This window comes from Oryza brachyantha, chromosome 2 (genome assembly GCF_000231095.2).
Source record: "Oryza brachyantha chromosome 2, ObraRS2, whole genome shotgun sequence".
Classification (NCBI taxonomy): domain Eukaryota; kingdom Viridiplantae; phylum Streptophyta; class Magnoliopsida; order Poales; family Poaceae; genus Oryza; species Oryza brachyantha.
This window is the reverse complement of record NC_023164.2, coordinates 24,456,630-24,474,415: the sequence shown is the minus strand read 5'-3', so window position 1 is coordinate 24,474,415 and position 17,786 is coordinate 24,456,630. Positions and strand designations below refer to the sequence as shown.

The following is a 17,786-nucleotide window of genomic DNA, read 5'->3' as shown; positions in this document are numbered from 1 at the left end:
TAAATAGGAGCAGACAATACATGAAATTAATAGGCGGTGGTCTCCAAACGAAAACCAAGACAACAAAGATGAGGAAATAGTGCAGCATAAGAACACAAGAACACACACCATTCCGCGTCCCGCCATCGTCATCTACCTCAACATGCCGACCGGCATGGCCGGCGCCCCCATCACGGACGCTCCTCCGGTGACGCCTCGCCTCTGCCTGTCCATATTGGCAGACCAACCTTACCAGAAAGAAACACTATTCGTCAGTGCGAGTATTCAAAAAAAGTAATCTTTCTTGCTTGCAAGCGAAGAATCTACTGTGCTTGCACCTACCGATCCCCAAGTCGAAGCCGCGGTTCTTGAGCTCACGGTACTCCTGGCAAAGCGCGCAGTACTCGCAGCAGCAATGGACGAGGAAGTCGGGGCAATCCCCCTCGTCCAGGTCGTACTGAGCCCTCAGCTTGGACCGGTAGAAGCACGAGTACAGGCACCCCATCGCCGTCGACGCGCAGATGAGCGCGTAAACCGTCCCGCTCGCTAGGCATGCTGCAGAATCACGCACGAGATCAACGAGAGCCGAGCCGGTGAATAGATCGAAATATTTCGCTGGTAAGAGACAGAAGAAAGGAAGAACGAACTCACGGCAGGTGCCTTTGTCCACGATGTCAGCGATCTGCCCAAACGTGATGCAGGGACACACGCATGTGATGAGACCTTCATGGGAGAAACCGGTGTGAGGTGGTGAACAAGATTGAGCGGCCATGGGCCGGCAGCAGTCATCCATTGCTCTGGACTCTGAAGAAAATGCGGACGACGGCTGACTGATCGACTGGTTGGGTTACTGGAGAACTTACAGTTTCCCGGGTCGTCCATGCAGTGGAAAAGGCCGGTGGACCATCGCGTCAGCCCGCCGCCGGGGCGTGAGGTGTTCATCGCCTGCTGGTAGGGTGCCGGCGGCTGCGGTGCCGGCGGCGGAGCTCCGGCGCTGTACTTGTTATACGCGTCGGGTGGGGCGGATGGATACATTGCTTGGGAATACAGACTTTGTTTGTGCCTCTGCTAAAGCGAGAGAAAGGGCCTGGTTCTCGCTTAAAAGGATTCTCCAGCTCGTCCAACCGTCGGGTCCGAATCGTAGCACAGGGTTGCCCGTTTGCCATAGGCCATAGCTGGATGATTGAAGCAAAGAGGTTTGCTACGAGTATGAGACAATTCAAATCAAACATATACTAAGTATATACTACATATTTTTCCTTCATGTGGCCGTTGGCCCATACATGTACCTCAGCGACCACACTTCCATTAGATAAAGTATTAGTTATAAGTCATGTCCACCTTATCCAGATATGACATGTAAATATAAATACAGTTCTATAAAGTTGTCTCTATTTATACTGTTTATCTCCTCTTCGTTTAGTTTTATTAAGGAGCGTGCGCAAAATGGTAGCACTTTCCTTAAAACCAATTCTTTTTTTTTGTCTATATCGAATTGTGATATACTTCATCCATGTTTAAATATATGACGTCATATAAAAAAATAGGAGGAAGTATTTGACAAAGTGTAAGCGTACCATCAACGTTGATCTTATAGCCAATAGGGATGACTGGAAACGGCGTATTATGACCGAAAAATAATTTGTAATAAAAAGTGTATGTACGTATTCCTAGCTATTTAAAAGTCAACTAGCAAATTGCCCGTGTGTTGCGACGGGATTTTATATTTTAAAAATATCATTAATATTTTTATAAAATAGAGTACAAATAAAAAAAGACGTTATAAACTTTAAAACTAATATATGGGCTATTAAAAATAAAAACCCATGTGACTAAAAAAAAGCTCAAAAGCTCATTTAAAAAACCCTAACCCTACTCTCTCACACACTCTCTCCCCTCACTCACTCCCCCTCCCACAATCTAGCGGTAGCGGCGGTGGACGTGGGCGCACGGCGACGGAGGCTCGACGTGATGAGGGACGGTCAACCGTGGCACGACGGCGAGGAGGGGTGGCCGGCGGTGGGCTAGCGTGGTAGGGCGAGGGGTGGCAACGTCAGGATGGCACGACGGGGTGGCGGGGCAGCAGGGTGGCGCGGCGGCGCGACAGGACTAAGGGACACCTTGACGGCCGATGCCGTTGTCTTCCTCTCTGGTGACGGTGAGTTGTCTACCTCCCCTCTCTTGGCACCGTTTATTGGGACATCGCGGCGGCAAGATTGTCGGGCAAGGTGGAGTTGGTGATGTTGATAAACGGGGCCCACACGTCATCTGCCACCACCACTAGAGTCTTTTTAGTATGGTATAGATACTGGAAAATAAACTTCGGTAAAAAAACTCAAAACCAATTCTAAATTTTAAGGTTAAAAAATAAAATTTTAGCTTATAAGTATAACACTAAGCCAAGATATGGGAATAAATGGCCATGGGGCAAAATTTATTAAACTTAGTAAATAATTTATCTGTTTGTCCACTCAAATAATCGTTATATTAAACTTAGTTTTCTTCTACCATCCATCGTCACTTGAACGAGTATCAAATAACAAGTGATGTTAATCTAGCGAGCTCGGTTCGATTTTAGGCCCTGTTTAGTCAAAAAAAAATCTTTTTCTAAAAACATCACATCGAATCTTTGGATACCTAGAATATTAAATATACATGAATATTAAAACTAATTACACGGTTATGGGAAAATCGTCAGACGGATCTTTTGAGCCTAATTAGTACATGATTAGCCATAGTGCTATAGTAATCAATATATGTTAATAACAGATTAATTACACTCAAAATATTCGTCTCGCGGTTTTCAGTCAGAATCTAAAATTTATTTTATAATTATACTACACTTAAATACTTCAAATATATGACCATACGCTTTAATGTGATATTTCTCTCTAAAAATTTTAGAAACTGAACGCAGCTTTATTATAAACGGCTGTCAGCCTGTCCGGCAAGACCACCAGTCCCTCAAATAGCTAGTCTTTGGTCAAGTCGTACTAATCATGCACCTCGATTGAAGCTTCCTATTGGGGTGGGGGGTTGTTTTTTTTTTTCATTTAAAAGACGCTAAACGGTATATTTACCGATAAAAGATAATTTATGAACCAAACTTTTATGCATGTATTGTTAATGTATTGTTAGTGATCTAAAAATCAAAACGACCACTCTTGATATGACCAAACTGTTTTTTTATATGAAATCTGACAAGACTAGCGAGCGACACAAATTACAGTTGGATAGACCATATACATGAACCAGAGCAGCCACTCTTGGACCGGTGACAGATGAGAACACAATTTGGGGATAAGAAAACAAGCAAATATCTTAAAACTCTCCATATCCTTCCCAGAGAGTTCTGATACTTCAAATAGTAAAGTTGATCCGTCAATTACACCCCCGTGATATAGATTTTGCACATTTTTAGATCATGTAAATAGCGACCAGTATTGTTTTCATGTTCTTATGCAGATGACTAATGTAAGAGCGAGGACAGCGGATGATGTAAGTAGCTCTAAAAATTACCACGTCATATTTATACTTATACGAAGGAGAGCGAAAAAAGAGAGAAGAAAAGCAGCCCACCGTTTTGTAGCCAACTGAAGAGCAGAACATGCTCCAGTACACTGAGTATAAGAGGTGAAACATGCATCGATGATATAACATATGTATATATGTATATATGTTAGCTCTTGGTAAAATGAAAATATTTTAGAGTTAGTAGTTAGCTATTCTGTTGACGTTGACCTTGTTCAATGATATTCGAAGAAAACTCCAGTTTATTCAGGGATAAAAAAGGTGTTCATATTTTGGGTGGATACAGCAAATTCTTGCCCATCGGTTTCCTCGGCCTCGAGTACAGGTATTCACATGGTAAACCTTGGAGGTTCAATAACCAATAGGCCAATTCCTGTGTCCCATCTTCTGTAGGCTGACAATAATTAATTATTAATTAAGGGTTACTTCTGGTATAAGGTAGCATCAAGTGAGGGGATTTTGCTGAACTTCCTGAGCAACGCTTACCTAATGGCTAAGCATATGGATATGGGTCATGGTCGCTTATGCGATTATCTTTCTAGAAAACCGATCAAGCGTCGTGCGTTGGTTATGACCTGTGACTAACAATCAATTAGCAAAGCTGATCTCATTTAATCATTTTTGGGGCAAGAATAGAATGCCAGATCAACGACGGTCGAGTGCAAGCAATACATAGGACCATATATACATGCACCGTGCATGTCCGTTCGTCCGGGGCGCGCAAAGGCGGAAGAACACTACCGATCAACGGCGATTCGATCGGAAATTCGGCATCCGATTCTTCTCCATCCATGCATACCGTCCACGAATTACGACGTTCGCTGTCCAATCAGCGAATCTTTTACCCGTCAGATTTTCCAGCGGGCTGCGCTGATCGGCCCTGCCTAACAATGCGCCAGAATTCCACGGCCTCGTGTCGTCCACGACCGGCCGGCCGGCCGGCCGGCGGGGGGCCAGACGTTCTGCGAAACGTGCGGCAACCGAACTGTGGAACCTCTCGCACCTTCTGAACGGAGCAGCACGCCCAGCATATATAAAGCAACTCATCAGCCATTGCCCATATGTGCATCGAGAGCTAACACTGTATTGCACTGGATATATAAGTACAGGAATCCAGGCAGGCAGAGACCGGAGAAGGAGGAGGGGACGACCATCGTGTGGGTGATGGCGTTCATGCGGTACCACCGGGCGCTGCCGCAGGGGGAGACGACGGTGGAGGAGTTCAGGGCGTGGCTGAGCCAGTTCGACGTGAGCGGCGGCGGGCGGATCGGGCGGGAGGAGCTGGAGCGCGCGCTGCGCAGCCTCAACCTGTGGTTCGCGTGGTGGAAGGCGCGGGAGGCGATGCGCGAGGCGGACGCCAACCGCAACGGCGTGGTGGACCGGGACGAGATGCCCAGGCTCTACGCCTTCGCGCAGAGGCACCTCCACCTCAAGATGAACGAGCTCGAGGACGTTGCTTCCTACTAGCTAGCAAAAGAAAATGGAGAAGAAAAAAAAGGGCTATGTGAATGTGTGATACTGTGATCTATAAGTTGTGAACTAGAGTGGATCTTGCTTAGTGTTCTGAGAGAGTTTTTCGGTTGTTTTTGTGCCGCGTTTCTGAAAAAAAACGCATGTTTTTCTGTACATATATTAGCCTTACATGCAGGATATGTATGGTGCCAATATGGGGTTTCTCGAAGAAACGGTGCAAATGTGTGAATAATAATACTCGAAGACTTTGTCCTACTCCATCCATTTCAGATATAAGTAGTTTTAAGATTCAAATTTTCTATCCGAATGTAAGTACATCTCTTAAATTTATGCTAAACGGAGTACAAATATTTATGAACCGAGGTATATTTCAGTTTTGTGTTTGACCTTCGTAAACACGAACATCTCCCCAGCACAGTCAGAACAGCAATTGTTCGAAGGGAGCTCGAAAACAAGTTGACAATTCAAACACATGGAAACCAGAGCCATGGGCCAACAAATGGCCCAAAATCGTACTCATGGAAGCCTACAATATTAGGGCCTAACACGGGGGCTCGCATATTACAGCCTATATATGGGCCTTCTGATCTGGCCCAGCCGACTCCACTCTCTCTCTCTCTTTCCCGCATCTTCCCCTGCACGCTTCCCCGTTGTACCGCCAAAACTTTTGCAGCGCCTCTCCAAACCCGCCGCTCCGCCTCCAAAATTCCCCAACCAGCACGGCGAAAATTCCCCACGATCCCGTGCCAATCTCCACTGGTTTTGCTCGAGGTAGGTGAGGCCATGCCTTCGAGGAGCAAGTGCAACCGCGTCGCCGACGAGGAGGAGGAGGATGAGGAGATTGTCGCCGTCTCCTCCGACGCCGACGAATCGGAGCCGGAGTCCGCGGTGGGGAGCGGTGCGGAGGAGGAGGAGGAGGAGGACGACGACGACTACGTGGGGGAGAGCAGTGACGCGGGCGGGGGCAGCGGTGACGGCGATGAGGAAGGAGGTAGCGGCGACATTGGCGATGGCGAGGACGGCGGGGGGCGAGTTCGGAGCGCGCGTCGCGGCGTGACGGCGCCCGATCTGGAGAGAAAATCGCAGAACGTGGATGCCCTTGTCAGGTATTCTGAGAAGAGCCCATTTCGGCTACTGATTAGTTGATTTCTTCTCCGAAGTATGCGTGCGTGGGGGATTCTGGCGTGTCCAGGAACCATAATAGATTCCTAGGGCTCGCACGTGTGCGGACTAGATTTTGATGCTGGAGAGTTTGTTCAGTGAATACCTATTGTTGCACAATACTATTTTATTTTGTGATGCAATTCTACATTGAATGCCCGTGGTCCGTTTCATTGTTTGGAAAATGGTATGTGAAGTTAAGATGTCATATGGGGAGATCACTTTTTGCACCCCTTGTATTGGGCTATTGGCCCTAACAGTTCCGATGGGTTTGTTTACTGATGGAGATCAAAGTGAAATCCCTAAAACCCCGATCTTGATAACTTGATTTAGGCTGTTTGCCTACATAAGCACACATTATTTACTAAATCATGCATAGTAGGCTTCAATTATATTCATCATTATCAATTTCGTTAAGCCCAGTCTGGGCTGCCCCACAAAAATCATTATCAATTTCCTCTCTAGCAAGATAGTATGGATATAAGTATGACAGTGACTACTATACATTGTTCACATAACCTTTTGGAGTCCAGAAATATTGTTGTACTCGATGAATACCGGAACAACCTTGCTCCATGCCTCCACGTGTATGATGCTAGTGTGTGCTTCAACCTTTTTTACCTGTACATTTCAAACTTTAAATTTGTCAAATGTCAATTCTGTAGCGTTTCTTGCATGAACAAAATTATTTTCACTTGATTCACTATAGCCTGACAAACTCATTCTCTTGTTTCCATATTTATCTTTCTTTCTGGTTCATGTCAGGGGAAATCTGGTTGTAAGAAGGCAGCCACTTATTCCACGCATTCTTTCAGTTTCTGATGCGGCAGCGATAGCTCGAAAACCATTCAAACCTCCCTGTCAAAATGGATACAGTGAAAATAATGAGCAACTTTCTCGGCGTCTTTCGGCTCGTAAAAGATTTGTCCCATGGGGTTCGGTTCAGCCATTTGCAGTTACAAATATTCTTCCACGGTCACCTGCTGTTGCTAGTGATGATTCTGTAGAAAAGGAAGAAACTCTTCCACCAGGCATAGAGCCATTGATTTTGTGGCAGCCTGAGGGGTGTGACAAGGAAAACAATAATTTTTCTGCAATTGAGGTTGATCACTTGCTTGTACGTTACCTTCGACCCCATCAAAGGTAATGTACTCTTTATGCATTACTTTGTGCTGTGCATTCCTACACTTCGATCATATATAAACTCTTGAACATGCTAATATTTTATCTGGCCCCCTTTATGGTAGTTATATTTGGCTAGCTTCTGTTGATTTTTTTCCTTCTTACGTAAGGCATGTTCCCTGTAAGTTCTACATATACAGGTATGTATATCGCTGTTACAGCTGTCTTTTTTGGGCTAACCCATCATATGTTAGGTCTTGCTAAGCAGAGAAATATGATTCTTTTAACTTAAAATCACTGATTTTTTAGGTAAAACAACAGGGAAGAACCCTTGGAGATAATATAATAAATAGAGTAAATTGTGTAAAATTCTACAAATTACAAAGCTAGAAAGATCTAAAACAGGTACAACAAACACCTGGGTGGGTCTAATGGGTGAACGCCCCTGTGTCTGTTAACCCGCGCGGACGGGTTTGTATTTTAGAAAGTTTATATATACAAACGTTTCATACTTTGTGTTTGTATGTATAAAGTTTTGTCTTTATACATAAAAAGTGATATACTGGAAATTTATATCCAAACAAATTTGACATATAAAATATCTAGTAGAAAAAGAATTACCTTGAAAATATCATCTTAGAAAGATGTATCTACAAAGGTTATACACTAAAAATTATATATATAAAGTTTGTATATAAAAAGTCTGTACATAGAACATTTACATATAGAAAGTTGCGTTTGCGCGGGTTAACAGGCTCGCGGGCGCTCCTCCATTGGCCTTTCTGCAAACATCTTAGCTTGTGCAAGAAGGATCAACACATTCTGTAACTAGTTGAGGTGGAGCATGAACTTCTTTGAGGCTCTTTTCCTTTGACAGATCAGGTCTGATAGAGGCATCTTCTTCCATATATGTTTATTTGGAGAAACTTTCTCAAAACACACCTTACTTTGGAGCTATTTATATGAGTGGTGAAATTATAATTTTTTAGTTTAGTATTCATAACTTTACAATTTACATGGTGTTGTTCTAATGCAGGGAAGGAGTTCAGTTTATGTTTGATTGTGTATCTGGGTTATTAAATGATGATGGAATAGCTGGTTGCATTTTAGCTGATGACATGGGGTACTACGCTGGTTCCCTCCATCTTGTCTATTCTTGTTCACTATTATATAAAGTTTAACCTGTCTTATACTTCTCCAGATTGGGGAAGACTTTACAGTCGATAACTTTACTATACACCCTTCTTTGCCAAGGATTTGATGGTAAGCCAATGGTTAAAAGGGCTGTCATCGTAACACCCACAAGTTTAGTTAGCAACTGGGAATCTGAGATAATTAAGTGGTTAAAAGGCAGAGTGCAGCTGCTTGCTCTTTGTGAAAGCACACGCGCTGACGTTCTTTCTGGAATTGAAAGTTTCTTAAAACCTTTGAGTCGTCTTCAGGTATTGTTTTTATTGTTCATTTTCTTCTATGCTATATAATTGAGAAACAAACAAGAAGTTGATGGCAATGCCTTTTGAAATATCTGTTAATTATGAATTGCCTTCAGGTACTCATCATATCTTATGAGACCTTCCGCATGCATTCTTCAAAATTTGAGAGGCCAGGAAGCTGTGACCTCCTGATATGTGACGAGGCCCACAGGCTGAAAAATGATCAGACCCTAACCAATAAAGTATATCAATTGTAAATTTGTTACATCTCAATATTTTATATGCATGAGCTGTTTGCTCATAGATTCCTACTTGATGTTCTCATCGAAACTTAATGTGGTAGGCCTTGGCTGCCCTTCCTTGTAAACGGCGTGTCCTGTTATCAGGTACCCCAATGCAGGTACTTTTAGCTCTCCTGTTTCTTTCTGTTCTTTCTCTTGAATGGAACAGCTGTTTCCAGTGTCAACCGATACAATTTTTTGCTGCAGAATGATCTGGAGGAATTCTTTTCAATGGTAAATTTCACAAATCCAGGTGTTCTGGGGGACGCTTCATATTTCCGTAGATATTATGAAGTAAGTATGGAAATTAATATTTCCCCGCAATAAGTATGAAAAATTAATATGAATTGAGATATACTGCAAAATATGAGTTAGGAGGTTCAGAGGAAAAAATAGAGTTCATCAGTACAAGGATTTCTTTTTGTTTACTTATGTGCCTACGTTCATGTGGACTGTGCACCCTATGTTTGTTTGCTTTATCTCTCATTACCTACCCCTGACTTAAGGCACCAATCATTTGCGGAAGAGAGCCCACAGCAAGTGCAGAAGAAAAGAATTTGGGATCTGAAAGATCTGCAGAGCTCAGTGCCAAAGTAAATCAGGTAAGACCTGTCCTTCTGAAGAAGCTTGTTCACAACCATGACTATTTTTGCCATACTTGTGATTTGCGGGTTATGCTTTCTTGCTGCTTTATAGTTTTTTTGAACTTTTGATGCATTTCCTTCTGTTTTGGTCTAGCCAGACATTAATCATGTATTCATGTTTTGATGTTTTCTCAATTTATCCAGTTTATATTGAGACGGACGAATGCCCTGTTATCCAATCACTTGCCCCCAAAGGTATCCTTATTTATTTAATTGAAGTTTTCAGATTTTCTGTTTTGTTTAGTTTTGCCCTATATTGTTTGTTGCACCTTTGATTCAAAGGAAATTGCACAACTGTTATCTATCCAAGGTTCTAAAAAGCGATATGTAGTCTTGTGCGGTCAAGTCACCCTCTAGTGCTTATATAGCAATAGCATACTGTGAGCGCTTATGTGGTCTAAGTTCAGCAAGGTGGGGCACATGTTCCATGTATGCAGTCTTGTAGACTTTATTTTGGACATTGTATCCATTTATTTTATAAGGTTCCTGTTGGAAATGCAATATATTTTTGCCTTGACATTGATTAATGCTTACAGATCGTTGAAGTAGTATGCTGCAAGTTAACTTCTTTGCAGACTACACTGTACAATCACTTCATACATTCAAAAAATGTGAGTACCTACTACCTCACTGTTCTGAGTTCCAAACATTTTTCAGTAGGCATTATATTTTCCCTTTTCAGGTTAAACGCTTGATATCTGAAGAAACAAAGCAATCCAAAATTTTGGCTTATATTACTGCTCTTAAGAAGTTATGCAACCATCCAAAGGTAAAAAATTTTAATGCCACACTTGAAATGCGTTTCTCATGTTCTTTCATCAAAAGTACCTTTAGTGATATGCTTCCAAAGTTCATTGACAATCTTCTAATTGTTACCATAACCTCTCTCCTAAACAAAAATAAGCTGACAGCATTGCAAAGTTCTCTGACTGTTACCGTGTGGTATCCTGCATCTAAAACTGGAATTAAAAGATTTTCAAGGAAAGGCTCCTTTGTGATACTTTATTTTTAATGTGAAACATAGATATTATTTTTTGTCATGATAATTCTTTTATGTATCCTGCACAGATTGGCAGTGATGTAACTGAGTAATAATCCTTGTTAAAATGCAAAATTAGCTTGAGTCAAGTCTAACATGCCTATTTACCCTATATGCTTACCTTGCATAATAGAAGTTAGTACGACCTGATGGTTACAAAGAAATACTAGGTCATTTGTGATATGTTGCTTCTAGACATCCTGCTTGTTATCTTTTGGGTTATGATAGGAACTGCACACAATATCTGTTGTTTGACCATGTTTGTATTGCAGCTGATCTATGACACCATAAAAAGTAATAATTCAGGGGGTTCTGGTTTTGATGACTGCTTGCGTTTTTTCCCTCCGGAACTGTTTTCAGGAAGGTATTTCACACTTTCTCACTAGCTTAAAAATTACCTCATCCAACTTACAGCAACCTATATTTTTGTGCAAGATCTGGATCATGGACTGGTGGAGAAGGGATGTGGGTAGAACTGTCTGGCAAAATGCACGTGTTGGCTAGAATACTGGGGCACCTCCGCCAGAAAACTGATGATCGCATTGTTCTTGTATCAAATTATACCCAGGTCATGTTTATTTTTGGTATATTGCCTTAATATAACACTGTTGCTATCTATAGCCGTGATTGCAAAGTTGGTTTTCAGGAAACATAAATTAGTATACTAAAGGCAGCAATACAATTCCCTTTTTGAAAAACACTATGTATGTATTGATATATCTGCTGACTGAACCATTCTCTTTGCTTGTGTCTTCTTTCTTGTTATTTTACTTGCTATTGAAATCAAAACAACAGCAAGTAAAAATAACAAGAAAGCAGACCATTTCCTCACACATATATTGAGCAATTAGAGGAACTTAAGATGCTATAAGTGCTATAATTAACAGCTACAGTATCAGATGGTTTATGTCTTTATCACTATGCTTCTGATGGTGATTTGTTCTTGTGTGTTAATTGTGAACAATGGAGAAAATAGAACTGACTTTCATTATGGGTTATATGTCTGGCTTCCTTCTGTAGCTGTCAAAATATATATTTCGAACTGCTTATTTACATCCATGACCTTATTTTCTGCACATCTTATAAAGTGGCTAGCTGTGTTCTGTATGACTTAAACGAAGTGCCTATCTGTGTTATTATGTATGACCTTTTCTCCATAATTTATCTCAAACGAGCCACTAAGAGTATATGATGCTTTTAAACTGCATATGATACCATCTTGGTTCACGAGAATAAGACAGTTAATTTAATCATTTTCCTCTTTGGATTCCTGTATATTTGGAGTATTTAATCATTGTCTTTTCTAAAAATTCAGACATTAGATCTATTTGCACAATTATGTCGGGAAAGGAGATACCCATATATTAGGCTTGATGGAGCAACATCCATTAATAAAAGGCAAAAATTGGTGAATCAATTCAACGATCTATCCAGAGTATGTAAAATCTGCTATTCACCTCTTTTAATACCAAGAGTATGCGCTGTATCCAGAAGAGCTTACTACTATATGTGTGTTTGGCAGGATGAGTTTGTCTTCCTACTCAGTAGCAAGGCAGGTGGTTGTGGGCTCAATTTGGTAGGTGGAAATCGATTGATTCTCTTTGACCCTGATTGGAACCCTGCCAATGATAAGCAGGTTAATGTCTCAGCATTTTGTTTCATCACCTTGTCAAGGTTCTTGGGACACCAAAATTTTCTGGTCTGACACTCGACTTTTTTCATCTATTGACATTTGCAAAGGCTGCTGCTAGAGTATGGAGAGATGGACAAAAAAAGAGAGTGTACATATACAGGTTCTTAAGCACAGGAACCATTGAGGAGAAGGTTGCCAACCCCAAATCTTATATTCTTCAGATATCTTTTGCTTTTGTTTTCATTGTCCAATGAAATATTCAAAGAACACTGAGTTTCTAACTACTTTCTTGTGCTGACATTTGTGTGTAGGTATATCAGCGTCAGATGTCAAAAGAGGGTCTCCAAAAAGTTATTCAACAAGAACAAGCAGATGGCAAAATGAAGGTTTATCTGCTTGGAGTGATCTTTTGCCTTTATTTCTTTTTAGTGTTAAGTATAGCGTATTCACATCTCTTCTTTAACAGGGAAGTTCTCTTTCAACAGAAGATCTGCGTGATCTGTTTACCTTCCATGAACAAGTCAGGTGAATTAATTTCCTTTGAATTGTGGGATTCTTTTCTTTATTGTTAAACCGGGTAGGCCGAAGGAGGCCTACCAAACTTCATCAAGCAAAGAAGGAATACAAATTTTCTTTATTGTTCCACTCTTTGTTTGTTATTTCAAAATTTGCGAACTTATACTGAAGGCATTATTTAAAGCATTTCATAAACCAACATGAAGCATCTAACAACTGATAAAATTGGACTTGACCATGTGGATACTTCGAGGGAAATGATTGGGAAAATGAAATTAACTTTGCTTTCTATTTTTAGTTAACCATAGACCAACACACACCCTACCTTTTGTCAACTCAACTGTTCATCTATTTTGAGAAATGATGTAGTACCAGCTGCAGTCTTATACGTATGTACTATTAACATCGGTTTCAGTTACATTTGTTTGTAAGATCATGAACACTCCAATGTTTAGTATCTAAAAAATTGGATATTGCCGATTTCATTTATATTTGGTGAAGCAACTCATGGTCATATCTTCCGTTTATATTGGGGGTATTTTCCACATATAATATGGCAGCAACTATCAAAAAGCCTGCATAAAATATTCGATTCTGAAGCTGCAAATATCAACTATTCATTACCTTAATATAAATGGAGTAGTAGCTTATATTCCGTGCTGTATTGTTTCTTAACTTCATTTGGTGGCACAGTTCTGAGATACATGAAAATTTGAAGTGCAACCGTTGTAGCAAGGATGACTGTATGGTTCTCGATGGTAGTGAATTTGAATCAGCAGCCACCGAGCACGAGGCTTTTAATTCAGGAGGAAAAGATTATGTTGATATTGGTGGGTTCGGAGAGATCTCTGGATGTGTGCAGAAAATGAAAAGTTCGAATCAACAGGTAGTCCGTGATACCCTTTTTATGTTTAATTTAATGCCGTGGTTGCTTGGAAGGTCAGGATTACGCCCTTTTCAGATTGGAAGACCTTCTGAAGAAGATTTAGGAAGTTGGGGCCATCATTCTGATCCATCAACTGTACCTGATACTATACTCCAATGTTCTGCTGGTGATGAGGTGATGGCTTCAGTGCATTTTCATCTTACACTTATTTATAGTAGAATTGGAATCCATACTTCACTTAAAGTATAAGAATGAACTTTAAAGGGGAGCATTCTGCTGGTGTTCTATGTTACAGTGCACTTTAAAGTTTGATTGCACCAGTCTTTGAGATATTAAATTATATACAATTCAAGAGAAAATGCCCCTTTGTCCTTCTCCTTACTCATCCATGGCTCTATCTTCACTCGTCAATGACTACTGATCCGCTAGGTTCAAGTTACTCTTTTTCAAGCTAAACTAGCCTTCAAAGCTTGTATTACCACTGTCACCGGCCAAGCTTTGAAAACACTAGGTTCATTTTCACAATTAAAATTCAAAGTTGGAACCACAAATTGCTCTAATTTAACATCCTGAAGACTGGTCACTCTTTAGTGGGACATTTCTTGAAGAAAACTTTCCTTGCATATCTAACAAGTAACAACAGTCGCTTTGTGGTGGCGAACGCCTAAATTTCTCAAAATGTTAAGGATAAAAGTTGGAATATAGAGTATATGACACTTGATTTTCAGAAAATGCTGATAACTGTTAACAAATGCGTGCACATTTGCAGGTTTCTTTTGTTTTCACAAACCAGATTGACGGGAAACTTGTTCCAGTTGAATCTATTGCACGACCTGCAACTCATCGAACAAATGAAATGACAGTTAGTGCAGAAAAAGATGTGGGGAAAATCAATCCTTCTAATGTAACCGGAACCGAAAAACAATCTCTACTTGGAAAAAAATTGAAGATGATGGGATTCAATTTAAAGCATTCATCTATAAAATGTCCAATGAAGTCCAGAAGAATGCTGCCAAACTGCTTGCAAGGGCTTAGCAAAACCAGTCTATCTTCAGATCATCAATGAACTAAGAAGCTTCACCTTAGTTCTGACGTATCTGATGATGATTTTGTTTGAGTGTATCATCTGCTAATTTTGTTTATATCATGTGAATGCCACGCTCTCCTGAAGGATTGGCCTGTCAATGGGAATATTGCATACTATTGAGTTAAAGAGACATCTGAATTCTGAAGCTTTCTTCATGTGAAATGATGCATGCAATTTGGTGTGCTGACAAGGAATCTGAAGCGTCCTTCATTGTAAAGTCCACATACAATTCGGTGAGTTAACAAGTCATCTGAAGGAATTCCTTCATTTTAGCTTTTGTTGCTTTGCAGGTTGCATGACATTTTTTAATGTGAGAGAGAGAGAGAGAGAGAGAGTAACCTTTAGACGTGAACCACATAGTCTGTGAAATAGAAGATCAGCAGGCAATTTTCATTGCTTTGGTTTCCCATCAGATGGTTAGGAAAACTGACATGATTTTTGTCAACTGCAGATTATTTCAAGAGAAAAAAGGATCCATGGATGGAAATGTAACTCCCTAAACCTTGTTCACCTTACCCTTTTCACTTTTCATACATTATAAACTTACAATATTATGTAGGTTCTGCGTCTGTTCTATATAACTCATGTCATTTATGAACTTTCATTCTTGAAATATGACGTAGTACTGCATTCTAGTGCAATCTTAGAGGTTTTAGGTTGTTTTGAGAAAATGTGGGGTGCTGTGGTCTTAGTCTAAAGCACTTTCCACAATTCTCCATGTTGCAGACCATTGTGAGCTCACATTCTACCTGTAGGTTTGGAATGAGGTTGGTTCTATGATTGTACTACAAGCTTCTCCCCCATGGCCTTGGGAATTTTAAACACCATGCCTAAAGGTTTTAAGAGAATAGCCATTACCCAAATAAAGGTTCAGAAAAGAGTGAGATCTGCCATAAGGATAGGAGACCAACAGAAAGATTTAAGCTTGTTATTCCGACAAGCGACTAGACCAGACATTTGGATGGTATGCTTTCATCTCCAGCTGTCATTTGTTTAGACCTTTCCATGTGGGTGACAGCACACTTTTAAGATGGTGTATTAAAAGCTTGACGTTTGCACTGTTACACTCTCCTTTTTAGTATAGTCAAATCATGTACTCCTAGATCCAGCCTATCGGCTTTTTTGTACCTTAGAATAATCCCTTAATGCTTATGCAGGGCCGGTGTTTCTTAATTCCCATCGAAATACATGTACACTGTCTTCTAATTTGGATTTTTTTGGGGTGCTTTGCTATTTAGAATTTGGGGGCGAGTTTTTAAAATTTGGGTCCTGTTTCTGATAAGCATCAAAGTTACTACGATATGAAATTTGTAGCATCATGGAGAAAATATGTCATGGTCTTCTTTCTCTCCCCCCTCGAGATCTGTAGGACTAAAGGTAGTAACTAAGTCACAATGGGGCTTTTCTTTGTTAATCATTCCCATCCCTTGCATGTGCAGTCACAAAAGTTAATACATTGCTGGAAGAAATGAATTGGTGCTGTTCATGTGCTCACATGGGCATTCTAGATCTTAAAAGCTTTTCTTGGAGTACTAGACTTTGAGTCTTTGACCATATTCATGCAAGTTAAATTGTAAACGCCAGCCTCAAACATAGTCTATTCTCCCCCACGAATCATGGTTAACTCTTATGACCACTCTCCCAAAATGGTCGACAACTTTTGCCATCTGGTGCCAATGCAATTTAATAGTTGGGCATATAATCTTCACAGCTTAGTAATCGGGGTGTAAAATTTGATATATCTTTGGGAGCTGTCGTGCAAATTCTATTCAGTACATTTGTCTGTCCTGACATGTTAGTATCTTGGATTATACATTGGGTGCTAAAATGGGCATAGTTAGATATCTCAGAAATCTGAAGCTCCACTTATATTCCATATAAGTAGGTTTAACCAATTATTATTGACAAACTTGTAATTTGACAAAAAAGTTGCAATATATCAATATTTTATAACAATCCCAGCTGTTTTTCTATTGACAATTTGACATAATACATCAGCAATACAAAACTGAACCATGTCCTCAGAAAAAAAAAACCATAGCTTAACCTTAAACCATAGGTCATTGTTGTATCAGTTTCAACTCTTTATTGCCATAAATACCAAATAGCATGAACTCCGCCTGTGGCATATAACTTGTTCCCGTGCATAATTGACACCGTTGTACATTTTTTAGAGTAATGTTATGATTGAGGATGCCTGGTATTTCTTGCTTTATTTTTCCGCTTAATTTACCATTGAAGCATACTGCACTCCACCTACTTGCATGTGTCACTGTGAGGCATCATGATATGCATTATCATTTAACGGTCCTACTTCTAATAGCTAAATAGTTATGATCTATTACAAATAGGACAAGCATTACTGTTGAACAAGAACTCTTTGACTGGTCCATTGTGACTTGTTGGAGGCACAGGACCAAGGACTCTCGTTATCATTGGTTATGGAGATGGAGCCAAAATGAAGAGGATTCTTGGGGATCACATGGTCCTATTCCGAGAGGTCGATGTCGCCAGCTCACACTACTAATAAACCCGTCTAGTATCGGTCAAATGATTTTGGTGCCTACCTTCTTCACCTGTTGGTTGCCATCTGATTCCACTTTCGGACATGGTTAAGCTATCCAGTTTTTCTTATGGTAACTCTGCATGTGTGTGCAATTGTACGAAGCTCAGTTTTCCTTTTCTTTACTCTATAGAATGTTACAAAGAATTCTGTATTCATTTTTCTACCAGAATGCTAACTGCACAAATTTTGGAGATATCTACATTGGTGTCCTACTCGTCATTTAATATAGGGTTTCTTCATTTGAGCTGGATTTAACCATCCCTGGCTTAAGCCAGCATTTTCCCCATATATATTTTTTTCCAGTCTACATAACTTGGTCCAAATAATCATAGTTTCTGGCATTTCGGTCAACTTTTCCGATTCTTTGCCTGTAGTGCGTACTTCTATGCTTTCATTAGAGGTTACCCTACACTATGGTCTATGGAGATCTTACCA

General features: G+C 40.4%; 3 protein-coding genes across 3 annotated transcripts; 2 read left to right on the top strand and 1 right to left on the bottom strand.

Annotated features, from left to right (window-relative positions):
* LOC102721140 (cell number regulator 1-like) lies at window positions 1-1,191 on the bottom strand. Its single transcript, XM_006647893.3, has 4 exons — window positions 843-1,191; window positions 631-702; window positions 322-534; window positions 1-227 (listed from the first exon to the last, which is right to left on the bottom strand). The coding sequence occupies exons 1-4, from the start codon at window positions 1,012-1,014 to the stop codon at window positions 133-135; spliced, it is 552 nt and encodes a 183-aa protein (XP_006647956.1). The 5' UTR covers window positions 1,015-1,191; the 3' UTR covers window positions 1-132.
* A 3,394-nt stretch (window positions 1,192-4,585) lies between these two features.
* LOC102720856 (uncharacterized calcium-binding protein B0563.7-like) lies at window positions 4,586-5,290 on the top strand. The gene has a single exon (XM_006647892.3). It carries the CDS (start codon window positions 4,675-4,677, stop codon window positions 4,975-4,977), a length of 303 nt encoding a protein of 100 aa, XP_006647955.1. The 5' UTR covers window positions 4,586-4,674; the 3' UTR covers window positions 4,978-5,290.
* A 386-nt stretch (window positions 5,291-5,676) lies between these two features.
* Window positions 5,677-17,628, top strand: LOC102720581 (DNA repair and recombination protein RAD54). The gene is given in 24 exon segments (XM_006647891.3): window positions 5,677-6,089; window positions 6,910-7,287; window positions 8,303-8,389; window positions 8,468-8,708; window positions 8,816-8,941; window positions 9,043-9,099; window positions 9,188-9,274; window positions 9,487-9,582; window positions 9,769-9,819; window positions 10,161-10,235; window positions 10,307-10,393; window positions 10,936-11,027; window positions 11,099-11,231; window positions 11,979-12,098; window positions 12,186-12,299; window positions 12,404-12,487; window positions 12,608-12,682; window positions 12,763-12,821; window positions 13,506-13,698; window positions 13,774-13,872; window positions 14,468-15,018; window positions 15,237-15,273; window positions 15,541-15,749; window positions 17,137-17,628. Coding segments are annotated over 21 exon segments (2,925 nt in total). The 5' UTR covers window positions 5,677-5,766; the 3' UTR covers window positions 14,816-15,018; window positions 15,237-15,273; window positions 15,541-15,749; window positions 17,137-17,628.
* The last annotated feature ends 158 nt before the right edge of the window (window positions 17,629-17,786 follow it).

Excerpts from the sequence above, each read along its gene's own strand:
- LOC102721140 (XM_006647893.3), bottom strand. The coding sequence starts at position 1,014 with ATGTATCCATCCGCCCCACCCGACGCGTATAACAAGTACAGCGCCGGA. Across the intron at positions 703-842 it reads CATGGACGACCCGGGAAACT|GTCTCATCACATGCGTGTGT; the intron begins GTAAGTTCTCCA and ends TCTCCCATGAAG. Across the intron at positions 228-321 it reads CGGCTTCGACTTGGGGATCG|GTTGGTCTGCCAATATGGAC; the intron begins GTAGGTGCAAGC and ends CTTTCTGGTAAG.
- LOC102720856 (XM_006647892.3), top strand. The coding sequence starts at position 4,675 with ATGGCGTTCATGCGGTACCACCGGGCGCTGCCGCAGGGGGAGACGACG.